General features: G+C 33.9%; 1 protein-coding gene across 1 annotated transcript in view; it reads right to left on the reverse strand.

The window, feature by feature from the left end:
- The window catches only part of DNAH8 (dynein axonemal heavy chain 8), a 148,697-nt gene that overhangs the window by 63,482 nt on the left and 70,537 nt on the right, over nucleotides 1-14,678 (reverse strand). The window contains exons 47-52 of the mRNA XM_030036172.1: nucleotides 12,548-12,794; nucleotides 10,993-11,234; nucleotides 10,772-10,912; nucleotides 6,563-6,800; nucleotides 5,450-5,592; nucleotides 1,584-1,718 (exon numbers count right to left, since the gene is read on the reverse strand). Of these exons, the coding sequence (XP_029892032.1) occupies nucleotides 1,584-1,718; nucleotides 5,450-5,592; nucleotides 6,563-6,800; nucleotides 10,772-10,912; nucleotides 10,993-11,234; nucleotides 12,548-12,794 (1,146 nt within the window). The remainder of the gene's footprint in view (nucleotides 1-1,583; nucleotides 1,719-5,449; nucleotides 5,593-6,562; nucleotides 6,801-10,771; nucleotides 10,913-10,992; nucleotides 11,235-12,547; nucleotides 12,795-14,678) is intronic.

The raw sequence follows: 14,678 nt of genomic DNA on the forward strand, positions 1-14,678 counted from the left end.
TAGAGGCAAGTTAGATTCCTTTTACATTTCCCAGATATCTTGTAAGCTAAGTAATGCAGCATTTTAATGTTTTGGTGGCAATAATATTTTAAGACAGAGTTTTGAACTAAATAAGAAGCAGGTTGTAATAAACAAATAAGACACTGATATAAAATTGAAATATATCTTCAAAGTTCTACAGCTTTACAATCTTTCTAAAGGTACTTGGAACATAAACAATGACAGAAAAAATACCTTACAAGATGGTAGCAAATGTTTTCATTAGACAAATAACTTTTTAGTTTTACAAGCATCAATGTCATCCTATATGAGTAATGTGGCATATGCTGTCATAAAGATAGAAGTATTAATAGTATTTTTGAAACAGAAAGCATTTCAACTGTTTTTCTGCTACATCTCTCTCTTGGAAATCAGCAGAGTGAGCTATGTATTCACCTAGCTAGCTGAAAAGAAAGAGCATATCTTCTGAGGTGCTACAGTACTGCAGCAGAGACAAGAAACGATAAGATCCATTCACAGACTCTCTGTACCAGAGACAAGGAAGTCTGGGTTTTGTTTTCAAGACAGTAATGCCCTAGGGACCCCTAATACACTAAGTAAAGGACACTGAGACAGAGATGCTGACTGCTCAATTAATCTTGCATACATGATGCCTGCCTTATTCTGTCTCATGGTTTGACATAAACGATGGACACAGATCTTCATAACAGAAAAACTCAGCAGATATTCTGTGTGTTTGGAATTTCAAAAAATCGATGTTTAAGCCATTACTTTCCACCATTTTCTTAATAACATTTACATTAACTTCTTAAAAAAAGACGCTTGATTTTGGGATGGAGTTTGTAAGACCTTCTCCATGAGCAGACTTTTCAATCAAGAAATATTCCAGAATGACTACTTTATCCTACTAGAGGTGTGTCACCATGAATTAATTACTTTGAATTAGTAATTAAGGCAGTTCAACTTACAGGATCACATCCTAGCAAATTAGTACTACTGAATCATAGCACAGTGGTATAAATCATCCTTTCAATCACTTGAAAAAACTATCTGTAGTATTTGTTTCTATTTATATGGATTTTTAGCAGTTATATTGTGAAAAGGAAATCTCTACAAAGTTGCCATGCTAGAGGACCTTAAAGACTGGATTTCTGATGCTGTAGTCACTCCAGAGCTGAGGAAAAATAAGAGCATCTATAAGTTGAAATCTGCTTTTTATTATAATTTTTATTTAAGTTAAAACTAAAGAATCAGAAAAAAAATGAAGACATATAACCAAAAATTTTCATTAATCTAAAATGAAAAGGAAAGGTCTTCACCAAAAAAATGGATCCTTAGAATTCCTTAATGAAAAAGCACACAGCAATCATGAATAAATGTATCTCTATGTGAGTGACTATATTTTATTCTGATCTGCAAAAATTATTTTTTATGGAATTTTCTGAAGTGTTTAAGTGACTTAGAGGGAAAAGATCCTTTAGACTTTATATCTAAATCACTCCTTTTATCATCAGAATTAAGTATACTTTAAATACTTAGCAAGGAAGTGATGTGCACGAATTTCTTAGAATCTGTATTTTTACCTGAAACATAAATGGTTCTGTGGCAGATGAAAAGTTTAAACATTTTGACAAATGCTCTTCTGGGTCATATTTCTTCACATATGCCTTAATCATGACTGTCTTTGCAGTCCCCTGTTCTCCCGTGAGTAAAACTGCCTGTAACAGATATTTAAATCACATAAGTAGTGTCAAAACTTTTCATTAAATACATAACATAACAGACCTATTTTAGAGAAAGGGCTTCTTTCTGTGTCTACTTTGGAATGATATATTATTCTAGTAGGTTTTTCCTGTGTCTCCATATGCAGTGACACAGTATGTGTTTTTCATCCCACCCAGATTCTCCAAGAAAATTATTTTCAAAAAGTCAAATGAGAAATGATGAAGCAAGAATGCACTAGAGGTTTTTCTTCCAGTTGCCTAACTTCCACTTTCCAATACATTCACCAGCAGTCTCTTGTAGTGGATGACCCTAAGAAAGCTTTCTTTATAATGGACAGTAGTCTCTGACATCTAATTTGAATGTAAAATTTCTATTATTATTTGGTTTCTCTGTAGGTATCCTTTGTGACACCTGTTTGTAATAGAAGGATAGTTCCTTCTCAGCATTGTCCTTAAACCAACAATACAATATAGATTAGATGTAGCCTTATTCTCTCTCAAGCATATACTAAAAGAGATACTTTAAAGGTCTGTAAAGACATGATGTAATGATAATTACAAATACGAACAACAGACACTGAACTGTGTACAGCAGTCTTACCTGACTAAGCAATATCTATGGCTTTGTGATAAATGTTAGTGAAGGTGGGAAACAATTAGATGGATAAAAGACTCTGGAAATGTAGTCCTTTTTGAAGCTCCTCTTATATTTCCGTATATTGTCTAAAATACCTGATCCAGTCTTTTTCTCTAAACTGAACGTGTGAGGAGATACACAAAATTGATTTGCAGTGAGTATTGTAGTGCTCATGTCCCCTGTTAGACAGTCCATTAAAACTGGTAGGAGAGGAAGCAATTTAGCAGTGAAACTCTGAAATGTGTTTTATGCTCCACTCACAAAAAGAAACTGAGAACTACTACTTAACAGCAACAAAGGAAAAATCACCTGTTTTCAAAGCAGGCAGTTATTCTTCAACTTTCCTCAAAAGAACACTATCCTTCCTTTAAGGAACACTGGTTCCTATCCACCCCTTCTCTTCTCCTAAACTGGAATTTTAACTCTGTTACCCAGGTTCCCCAGCCTAATTATAACATAAACTGACTTAGCAAGAAAGGCCCTCTGGATCCTTAAAGAGTCCACATGTCCTCTGACAGCAGTATGTTTTTCAGAATTGTAACCAAACTTGACCTGGGCTTTTTGTCCTGAATTTCATCAACTGTATGTCATGGAAACACTTGATTCTTTCTCTAAACAGCCATGGAGGAATATGAAACCAATGCATTTTTTTCAGAATACTTTTGACAGGATGATTGGTGTTGCATAGGGCCTTTAGATCATTTAGTCAGGATATGAAGTTTTGACAATGCAGATTTTGGCCAAGGATGTTCACAGAATGGTCAGGAAATCTTAGAATTTTTCCCCAAATTTGATTCTCCTTTCTGATTGTTTTATTATTGGAAACAAACCCCCTTTGGACAAGAATATAATTATTCTGTCTCCTTATCACTACAGTATTTACAACAGCAGCATTTGATGCTTCTAATATGGCACTTTGGGCTCTTAAAACTCATACCATCTTAATGTATGCCTCACTATATATATTTCTATTTTTCAAAGCATTTTTACTCTTCTCTGGTGGCTCATTCAAATTAAAGGTGCAGAAAAATTCTTGTTTCAAGCTGATATTTTGATAGCATGTATTTTATTTCCGCTTTCTCTTAATATTATATATTAAAATATGTAATGTCATAAACCTTATTTTCTGGTTAATCTGTACACTAAGTGTCATTTCACCAAAAAAAAAAAAGTAATAAATGTGTCAAGAAAGAAGAAAGTCTTTCCTTGTTTTCTTCTTATCTTGGTAAAATCTGAATCTAAATCAGAAAGTTGCCGAACCAAAGGATTAATACTTCTCTTCTTTCTCTTAAACCTTTTATAGAAATCACTCATTTCATCTCATGAAAGTGAGCTAGACAAGAACCCTGCTCTTCTTTCAGACGTGTAAGAATCCTCCACGGTCTTTTTTCTAGCTCAGATTTTCATCCTACTTATGTTTTTGACAGATGGTATTATCTTCATTATTATCTCCACTCCATGAAAGGAATTTAATCAGTTTGCAAAAGGGAGTAAGTGTTTATTTATGATGGTGAACATTGAAGCTGATCATGCAGGAGATTTGGAAATGTCCAAATACTCCTGACTTGCTCCTGCTTTAAATCAATGCTCTCCAACAGATAGCCACAGTGATACCACATGGTCTCATTCTTCACCCTGTTTTTGAACATCCAAGTGATCAATTGACCATAATAACACAGATGATAGTAAACTTGCAGAACCAACAAGTGAAGTCAGAGCTGTAAAACATTACTTTGGTTTCATCTAGCACATGTAATTCAGCTGTAGCTGGAAAGAAAGTTCATGCTGCTGTAATCTGATCCAGAGAAGACAAAAAAAAAAAAAAAAAGATATTTCTCTATTACAGTTCAATATGTGATTAAATCAAACCTTACCAAATAAAAAAATGCTTGAAAACAAAGCAAGCTGACTGCTTCCATGGAGGGGAACATTCTGCTCAACAGGGAAACATAGACAAGTCCCATTGCACACTGAATGCTAAAACTTTTCAAGTGAAGAGAGGAAGATATAAACTGTACATCACAGAAACATGGAATTGTGGAAAATGCCAGGTTTCAAAGACTCTTTTGGGAAGATTTAAATGTTTGTTATTTCTATTGCAATGATGGCCAAAAGAATGTACCTGGAAATATAATCAATCTCTCCCAAGGCATTAACGTACAAAGATTAATTATTTGTTTCCAAATATAAGGATTTTGCATGTTTTCATAATTTGTGTCAGATACATCAAAGACACAGCCACATTATGGCTTCTGGAACAGTTCCATCAAAACCAGTCAACAGGTTTTCTGTCCAAATCCCAGAATTTTACAGAAAAAAACAAGTTCCAGCACTGGCTCATGCACTTGTGGTACCTCTGATATTGGCTCCAGCTACCAAGAAGGGAGTACATTGACTTATATTTCACAAGCTGACACAGATTTCCATAGGAAGTTGCTAGGGTTATTTAAAGCATTGTGCTAAAGCAACATATGTATTTTTCAGATCTTCCTCTGTTTGAAAATAGGCCTATATATGTTTTAATAACTATTGTTTAATGTGGCCTGAGTCAAAAGCCATGACACCAGATTGGTCCTTATTGGTTAAAGCTGTATGAGGAGTGTTCTCTCATTTTCTATAGTTGTGGCTACTGTTATTAATTACAGCTTTCCTAATGAGAGAAAAAAAAAATAGAGTAAAGGCTAGGAATTTCAGGTTTTTAGTGAACTGCCTTGTGAAATTTATTTTCCTTGTTTCCCTATTCAAGAAAGCACACATCATAAAAAGGAATATGGTGTAAAGACTAAGAACAAGGTTTTATGTCTTTCTCTAAGAAAAATGATAGGTTGTTGGAGTTAAAATTTATGATAAAAAAAATTATTTGATAAAAAGGATATTTTAAATGTTTTACCCATGCACAGAAGTAAGCACAGAGGATTCATGTTAATAAAATAAAAATAGAGCGATATGTAAACAACAACGCACCTGGCAAACGATGACTAGAGACAGAGAATATGAAGAATGACTGCAACCCTTGGTTACTTTATAAGTAGGTTTCTATTTATTTCATATAGTAAGCATATACTTAAATAAGTAATCCTGTACTTACTTTCTGTTGTTTTGCTACTGTGTTTATCAAAAACTGAGTTCTGACATTGTCAACATTTGGAACCAGAATAGACGCATAGTCTGGGACATTTTCTGTTGGATAAATATATTCCTGAACTTTTTTACTCCAGTGCTCCCAGTCACCTGAAATGACAAAAAAGAGGAAAATATCTCACAATATTTTGATCGTGTTCAATATTTTGTTAGTACAAAAAAAAAAAAAAATCCCAGATGTTATGGGTAAAGCACTACAAAGTATAAAAAGGGATAAATTTTCTTAAATCTAGCTAAAATACATCTAACAAAGGACATACTTAGTCATGACCTCTAATTAGTCTACAATCCTACTAAATATACACAGATTTCTTAAATTTATATATAGCTATCTAAATAAAATACCCAAAAGCATGTTTACCTAGAAACTCATTCTCACACTGCTGGTGAAAAATTATAGAATGTGAGAATATGGATTGTGTATGTGTACACTAAATAAACGTTGCTGGCAAAAAAAAAACAAACCTGAATTTGATACAATAAAAATAGATGTATTCATGTGAGAATACACTCTGAAAGAACAGTAAGTTCTTTGTGAAATTGGTTGTGTGTGTGTTATTTAAATTTGTTGTGGAAAATAACATGCTATTCAAAATATCAGTATTCACAATATTAAAAATATCACACTATTCTTACAGTTTTATAAACTGTAAGATTTATTACTGATTAAGTGGAATTAAAATCAGATTATATTTTTTAACAAAAAAAACCTAGCTGTGGGGAAATTAAGTATAAAATTAATTTAGACTAAACCAGCCTAAGCATAAATTATCTAAAAATTGTAGGCTGGTTACATTAATAGAAAAGAAATCTGTAAGAATGACATTAAAAACAAAAGAAATAAGAAAATGTTACCAATGAGCACTCTATCTCTTCTTTCTGATGTCTCACCTCCACAGAGGCACTGCATACAGAATCTATGTTACTACTACACTGTCATCAAAAATCTCCACTTATATGACTGTATAATAAGGACTAAAGGAGTAATTTTAAATTTCAAAGAAGCTATACTCAGTTTTAAAATGCCAGTATAAAAAAGAATGTTAGTGCTTTTTCTTACCATAATCAGTAACATAAAACTCATACATCGTTTGACTGGTGCCAGGGGAGATTTCTGGTAAGTCTAATTTGTTATCATGGGCTCTAATGAAGGCTTCAAGTTTATCTCTACTGTCCAACTCCAGAAGGGCACCTAAACTCCACATTATTGCAAAGCAGAACAATTTATGCAGATGAAATATAGTTGATAAACCACCTTCTTCCTTCGATGGAATCAAACCCTCCAGAAGATTAATAGACTGAAAGTATTTTAAAACATTATGCATTAAGAAAATTACATAATCATTTTTTTATTTTTATACATATATGCACATGCATTATTTATATGTATTCAAACTTTAATTCATAATTTGAAAACCAGTACGGATTACCAAAGAATAACATAAAATTCAGAAATATAAACCCAAGAAAACAGATTAAAGATACCTACATAAAACTGGATAAAGTTTTCAAAATTACTTAAGTAATTTGATCATCAACTATCCTTTTAAATTATGCCTATATAATAAATGTCATTTAAGAGCTAGGGTAACAGAACAGCTTTTTAAGGGATTTTATAATACCTAGTGGGACATTCAGAACTCCAAAAGTAGGTGGGGCCTAGCCATTTCTTTCCACCTTTAAGAATGGAAGAATTTTCAGCATCTGCCTAATGTATTTATCTCAATTATGGTCAATTTACACATCTATCACATTAGCTTCTATTTTGTGCTTTAAAAAAAAAATAGATTAAAATATCCTATTTTATGATTTCTTCACTCTGTTTCTAAGGAACTAGACTCCAGATTCCAGAAATCTAGTAACTTGCTATCTACAATTCTGTGACGTTGTTCATGAAGCCAGATGTTTGACTGTCCTAGATAACATCACTCATATTCCGTTTCTGTACAAGGCAGTGTCAAACACATTGTTTCTCATACTTAAGTGGGAAGTAATGCAGTAACATACACTTTTAATGCAGCCTAAAGGACATAAATAGTCAGAATACTTTTGATTACTTTAAAATTCAGTTTAAAAAATTATTAATCAGTATTAATTACATAACATTAAAATAATGTCACTTCTTTTCTTTGGAAGACAATTGATTTATCTAATTATTTCCAGCACAGGCTGTGTCCCAGTTTATCTGAACAAAATCTTTTTGTTCCCTCAAATACAAGCTTGAGTTCAAAATTTCCTATGATGCTCTGGGTCTTAGTAATATTCTATAACAAGTTTTTGAAGAAAGAAAACAGAAGAAATTAAACTGACTTCTAAAAACACACAAATGATTGCAACAAATTGGATGAAAACTTCAGCTTGCCCAGCATCTCATCTGCAATAGTGACCAAAAGTGAACACTTAGAGAAGAGTAAAAACAAAGAAAAAACTCTCTTGGCTTGTGGTGATACTGGGGGTGGTACTTCCTACTGGTACTCTCTTCAGCTTGGGCCTTTCTGAACCAAATATACTTTTTCTGGGTTTAGTAACCCTCCCTGGATTTTTCCACCCAGAAAATATCAGGACTTGTCTTGAACCTACATAAACTTTTATCATCTATAACACCCTTTGGCAAGATGTTCCATAGGTCTGCTATTCACGGCATTGAACAGTTTGTTTTTTCCCCTGTGTGAATCCCTTCATGCTTATCTTCACTGAATTTCATTTGCCATTTTATACCTATTTATTCAGTCTCATAACATCTGTCTACAGTTCTTCATGGTTAGCTGTTTTGCCCTTACTACCCTGAATAATTTAGTATCATCAGTAAACTTCTTCACCTAAAACTTTTCCAAATTGTTTATGAATATTTTGAACAGCATTGGCCCCAGCAAAAGTACCCTCGGGATCAGTGCTAACCTCCGTCCTTCCTAAGAACTGATACTCCCAGTCACACATTTCCTATCTTCTAATCAGTTATTTATATAGAAATGAGCCTCCTATCTTCTGCTATGACTGTAGCTTCCATGTAAATACCTGGTAAAGAACTTTGTTGAACACTTTTGTTCCTTCATGCAGGCCATATAAATCAGATCTCCTTTAGCTACAAGTTTATCAACTTTTCCAATAGGCTTGTAAGGCAGGATAACTCTAAACAAAAACTGTGTTGAATCTCCTAAGGTAAATTATATTTGTCTACCTAATGAGGTGGGCCAGAGGATGGTAAACAGTTAGAAAGGCAGTGGAAATCACAAGGAGTAAAGCAAAGGTGAGATCACTTTTTATATAAAACCATTATGAAGCTGTTGTAACTGAAAAAAAAGCTTAAATCGTGAAAGCTAACAAATGGCAGATAATTGGGTACACATGCATGTTTGGGTGAACATCCCAAACTGAAGTTTAGAACTCAAGCACAAGTCTGCTATCTGCTAGATGTAACTGTTTTGAGATGGTTGTAAATTTTGAAAACACCTGAAGTAAATAAAAGTGGCATGTCCTGAATCCCATAATTAATAAAGAGACATAAGACAGAACCACCAATCAGGAGGCTGATAAGGTACAGTGCTTCTGCACATAGACCATTTATGGCAAAACTAGGATCTTAAGGTTTTGGAAAGGAGAGGCAGTGAGGAAAAGAACAGTTCCCAAAAGAAGTTGGTCTTGGAAAAAAAGGGTCCCAGAAAGAAGGAGGCAAAGATCCTGGTTAGAGGAAAGATCTTGGAAACCAGGGAAGATCCTGGAGATCAGAGAGATGCATGTAGACAAATGCTGGATGATGCCAAGAAACCTTATCAAGTAATGCCCAATCCTGGTAGCTGCAAGGAGCTGCACATCACAGAAACCAACATGACTTTTTGCCCTGCCTTCCCACACCAAGAATGAAATCCTTGCTAGGAGGAGAAATCAAGACTAAGTGAATGTAACACTTGAGGGGGGAAGCAAATGACAAAGTGAATCTGTGAAATGATCAAGTAGGGTAAAAGCTCTGGTCTCACTGTTTCTTAGATAAACCCCAGCATGAAGATCCACTAAGGGTTATTTATTCTGTTGCACCTGTGACAGAAACTTACTAGAGATTTTCATTCGTAGGAAGAAACATTCAATACAGGTTAAATCAGGGAAATATTTCCCTGACCAAGCAGTATGCATAGAACACTGACTTGCTCACACTTCCTAACAAGCCCTAATCAAAAATAACATAGAAACTTCCAGTTCCAGGAAAAGTCTTCCATGAAGACAACATCAATTCAGTCAGAGGTTTCACAGATAACAAATGTAGAAGAAAAAAAATATTCTTTCTCTCTAAAAATTTTGTGCGTAGCATGTCCATCTTGTTTATCATCATAAATCAGCAAGTTACATAGTTTCTGCATGTGGACTACAATTCTATAGATATCCTAATTCAATTTGATACTGCACAGTTAATCTTTGCAGCATTTACTGTGGCTATTAATTTGCAGCAAAATACTTCAAACTGTTGAAAATCTGAAGCTAAATCTCTGATGAACAGTAAAGAGATATTGGGTGCAAATTGACTAGTTTAATAATAAATTGAAGTGTTATCCAAAATATTATCTTGTCTACCCTCTTATTCAAAAGCACTACTGAATTTGTTATGAAAGTGTCAATATAAAACTGAGATTACATGGGCAAAGGGATAGTCTGGAGACTTAGAATCTGCAAATGACAACAGACTCATAAAGCAGCTGGAGACATGCAGTGTAGGACTGACAGTCTTGCAAAATCTGCTAAACACATAATTTTATTATTAATAAATCACTGATAAAGTTTGACTCCACTCAAGGTAGAACTCCAGTTGATAGGAGGGAACAGGCAAAAATTACTACATTGACCTTGGAAGAGCTAACTGACAGAACGACAGCTATTACATCTGGAGATAGAAAGATAATGAGAATTATTCTTCACTCTCTCTGCTGACACTACCATAGGGTTAGACTGACCCGTACCACAATTTGTTTGGTATTAAAAGAACTGGAATGAGACCACTAGCTTATTAAACATATGCTTGTGAAAACTTACTGAAGCTTGCAAATTCCAGTCAACAGAAGACTAGCCTACATATGAAGCAGTAAAGAGAAGTTTTTCTTTTGCACATCTCTAACAGTTCCTCATATATTGCTGAAGAAACAATTATTGAGTTTGAGGTTTTCTTTGTCAAGAAATCATCTTTTAAAATTAAATTTTATTGCTATCAGGTGTTCTTTTTGCTATTTCTGCATGCTTACTCTAGTCAGTCAATTCATACAGACTTACACAGTATCTGTTTTACCTGCATAATGTAGTTGCATTCTAGAAGCTCCATTTTTGGATTAAGGTTTAGTTTCATATATGTATATGCTGGTTCAAAGATTCTATCATACAAACTTTGTAAAACTTCAGCTTCTTGAGAAGAAAATTTTTTCAGCCATGCCTGAAAAACATCCACAATATTTTTCTGTATAAAATGTATAACAAGGCAAAGTTAGGAGTAGCCAGCAATTATAATCTTACTTGCAATATTGGTCTCCAGCTGAGGGCAGAAGAACTGATGTAGACCATACCCATTCGAGAAACTGTTGCTGGAGAGGCATTGTCAATGTTGTGGACCTCAAATAACAGTTTACATGTAGGAGACATAGGAATTCGATCTCCGTTTGCTAGAGTGAGGGTCTTGTTATCATCTAAAACTGAATTTAGATTCTCAATCCAGATGGCATCTACAGGACCATCTAAAATCAGAAACATATTTTCACCTGGAAAAATAATCAAAAGATTATTTCATATCACTATGATGAAAGAGCAAGAAAATAAGTTTACAAAAGATGGTCTAAAACTAAGTAATGTATAAAAAGGTATTTTATTTATTGTAATTTCTGCCATCTCCATGGATGCTCATTACTGTAAAAATAGCATACTTAGTTAAGGAACTATTTTGGAAACAATTAGTAGCAAATGAGGGCACAAGTATATCTTTATAATGTTGAATACCTGTGGTGAGATTACCTTGGCTGGCTGGCAGACAGACACCATGCCACTCTCTGCATCCCCCTCCTCAACAGGACAGAGGGAGAAAAATAAGGTGAAAATGCTTGTGGGTTGAGATAAAGACAGGGAGATAACTTACCAACTAGGGTCACGGGCAAGACAGACTCGACTTGGGGAAAATTAATTTATTGCAAATGAATATAGACTTGGATGATGAGAAACAAAGATAAAAAACTAAACCAAGTTTCCCCCACCGCCTTTTCTTTCTCACCTTCTTCCTTCCCAATCTAATTTAACTCTTCCTCCTTCCTCCTCCCCCACCCGAGCAGCACAGGGGGAATGGAAATTTAGCATTTTGTTGCTAAAATAAGGGTTCTTTGGGCAACTAAACAAAAGGCATTGAATATTCACAGATCCCATTTAAGTTAATTAAAACTACCATCACTCATCAATTCTGAAAATCTAGTTATTTTTCTTTTATTTTGAAACATAAAAATAGCTGAAAATGCCTAAATTTTGGCAATCAAATTTTAAAATTCTGGCTTTGTTTTGAATATAAAAATTTTCCAATAGAGAAAACAGAGACATTTCCAATATAGAAAATTCAACTTTCTTTTAAAAAAAACCTCCTTCTAGGAAGGTTCCCTAGAAGAATTCCCTTTCTTTAATATAAATATAAAACAAATTGCTGTGAAAAAGAATTTCAGTATTCCAATCCTAAAATACTGAATATAAATATGGGTAATCAACGTATGAAAAACCATGGAAAAAAACTATTTTCAAGCTAGTGTAACTAGTACAAGTACATCTAAATTATAACTTATCAGCTTCCAAATAACACATCTGCACTGTAGAACTGAAGTGGCAAGGAAACGAACAATTTTTTAATGTAGATATACTACTGAGATAATAAATTTTTAAACTATTGTCCTTTCTTGAGAAGTGAACTGTAACCTCATTTATGTTGTCTATAATTTCTCTCAAGAGGGAACTTCACCACATTCGCAAATTCAGGATGCTTCTTTCAACGTATCATTCAAGAGGTATTTTTTATGATGCCACATACAAAGTATTTACATACCCTTTTTAGCTTTCAGTGTTTTCCTCCATAATGTAGAAAAGATTCCATCTGTCCAATCATTAGTTGCAGCATCTAGTTTTCCAAACATTTGAGAAGCAGTAATAGCTTTGGGGTTCATACGCATTTCTCTATGAGGTTGGCCGCATTCTGTCAGTGCTCTCATTAATATAGTTATGACTATAGTTTTTCCAGATCCACTAGGTCCAAGTGTCATCAACCCATGACGTACTAGAGAAGTTTCATACAACTATTAAAAAAAAACCAAAATATTTTAAGAAATACCTGCTTTTGGAAGATTTTTCTTGCATTTAATATATTTGATAGTGATTATAAATGTATTAGACATACAAATTACATGCTCAGAATTGAAATTAGCATGCATTTGCTGATTTTTACTGTTTTGTGGAATATACATACCTTCACATCCTAATCTTCTAAGCACCAAGCAAGTTTACTATAAAACAGTTTACTTAACTAAATCTTGCCTAAACTTTTCAAAGCAACTGAAAATAATTTTACCAGATTTTAAAAAGGATCTTCTGTATTATTCAAAAGGAAAAACAAATAGTAGCAAAACATTAATGCAACAGAAGAATGACTACAGTGCTAAAATACCTGAGTATATGAAATAAACATAGGGACTGCACATCCTCCAGGATTGTGGATGGGTTTAGGTTCAGGAGAGTTCTTTATTGAATTTTCTATTTTTCTTTTAATATTAGCTTTAGGCTTGATATGGAAGTGGCAGGGTCTGCCTACACAAATATCTCCTTCTGGAGCAACTAAAAGAAACAAAAAAGTGGCAGTCCTTCTGGATGACAGAAACTTGTAAGGAGAAGCATATATAGCTGCTTCCTCTGCATGCTGAATAAAGGCTTGTATCAGTCCAGAAGGAAGATCTACAGGCACCACAAACCTAAACTAAGATCAAGTCCACCATGAACTTGACAATTTCAAACTTCTTATTCCCAGTGGAAGATGGAATTTGTTAAGGAACAAGCAATCTTCCTATGACCAGTTTGTCAACCAGAAATATTAAGCTGTGAATAAAACAGTGAACATGACTTTAAGCACGGTGGTCAAAAGTGTTTTCTCCCATGCAAAAATTCTGCTGCTCATCAGTGTGAAGCTGTGTGAAGGACAATATGGATCCAACCTGCAGAATGTGGAGCAAAACCTTCTGTAAATTCAGTGCAGTCTTGAGCAGATCCATAAATATACCTCTGGTTTGATGACAGAGACATGGTATTCTAGTTGCTGTGAAGTAACATAAGGCAGAATGTTGCACTTTGTAGAATACTGTAACACATTGTATATTTTGGTCTCATTCAACAAATCACATGAGAGTTTTGTTTTTTAAGCTAGACAAGTTTGGAAATTTTCAGAAATCTGGTAATAAGCACAAAGGTCAGAATGCCTTTCTTGGTTTACGTCTAGCTTCTTTAAGATACTTAGTTTGTAAAAGCCAATTACGTAGTTTCTAATTTAAGACTGTACAGCCAATGAACAAGCCTAGCACTTCAAGGCCTGTAGTTTTAGAAAGCCTCTATTTTGAGGTTGTGCTTCAAGAAGATGCAAACATATTTCCATAGGGTAAAATGTTCTTAAGTGTCAGTTGTTGTAGCTATACTCTCAGCTTGGCAATCAGCAAAATTACAAGTAAATGCTTCTAGAGCAATATAGTTTTCAGCCATTAGAAATGGTAAAGGTTATTAGTCTTAACCACTACAGTGTTTAACAATTATCCAAAAAGTAGGGATAAGTAAAATATGAAAATTAGACGACAGCATAATTCTTATCTGGCTGACAGATTTTACAAAGCAAAATTCAATTTCATCAATTAATGGAATTTAAAAAAAAATCACTAATTAAGGCTACAAGCTAATCTCAATAAGTAATACACACAATAAAGTAAAGCTAAGGATTGTTTAAAGCATGGTACTACAAGAAAAAGTGTTCACATCTTGTTGCCTGCATGCAGAAAAAATGAAGAATCAGAGAACACAGAAAACCAACAGTCATAATGTTTAAAAACATCATCATCAATAATTAAAGTGTGTTCTCAAAAAGGAGTAGAACAAAAAGACAAAAGAGCAAGAATGCTTTAGTTACCTTTCTAGCTTGTCAATTT

The sequence above is a fragment of the Aquila chrysaetos genome, chromosome 13 (assembly GCF_900496995.4).
Source record: "Aquila chrysaetos chrysaetos chromosome 13, bAquChr1.4, whole genome shotgun sequence".
Classification (NCBI taxonomy): Eukaryota; Metazoa; Chordata; class Aves; order Accipitriformes; family Accipitridae; genus Aquila; species Aquila chrysaetos.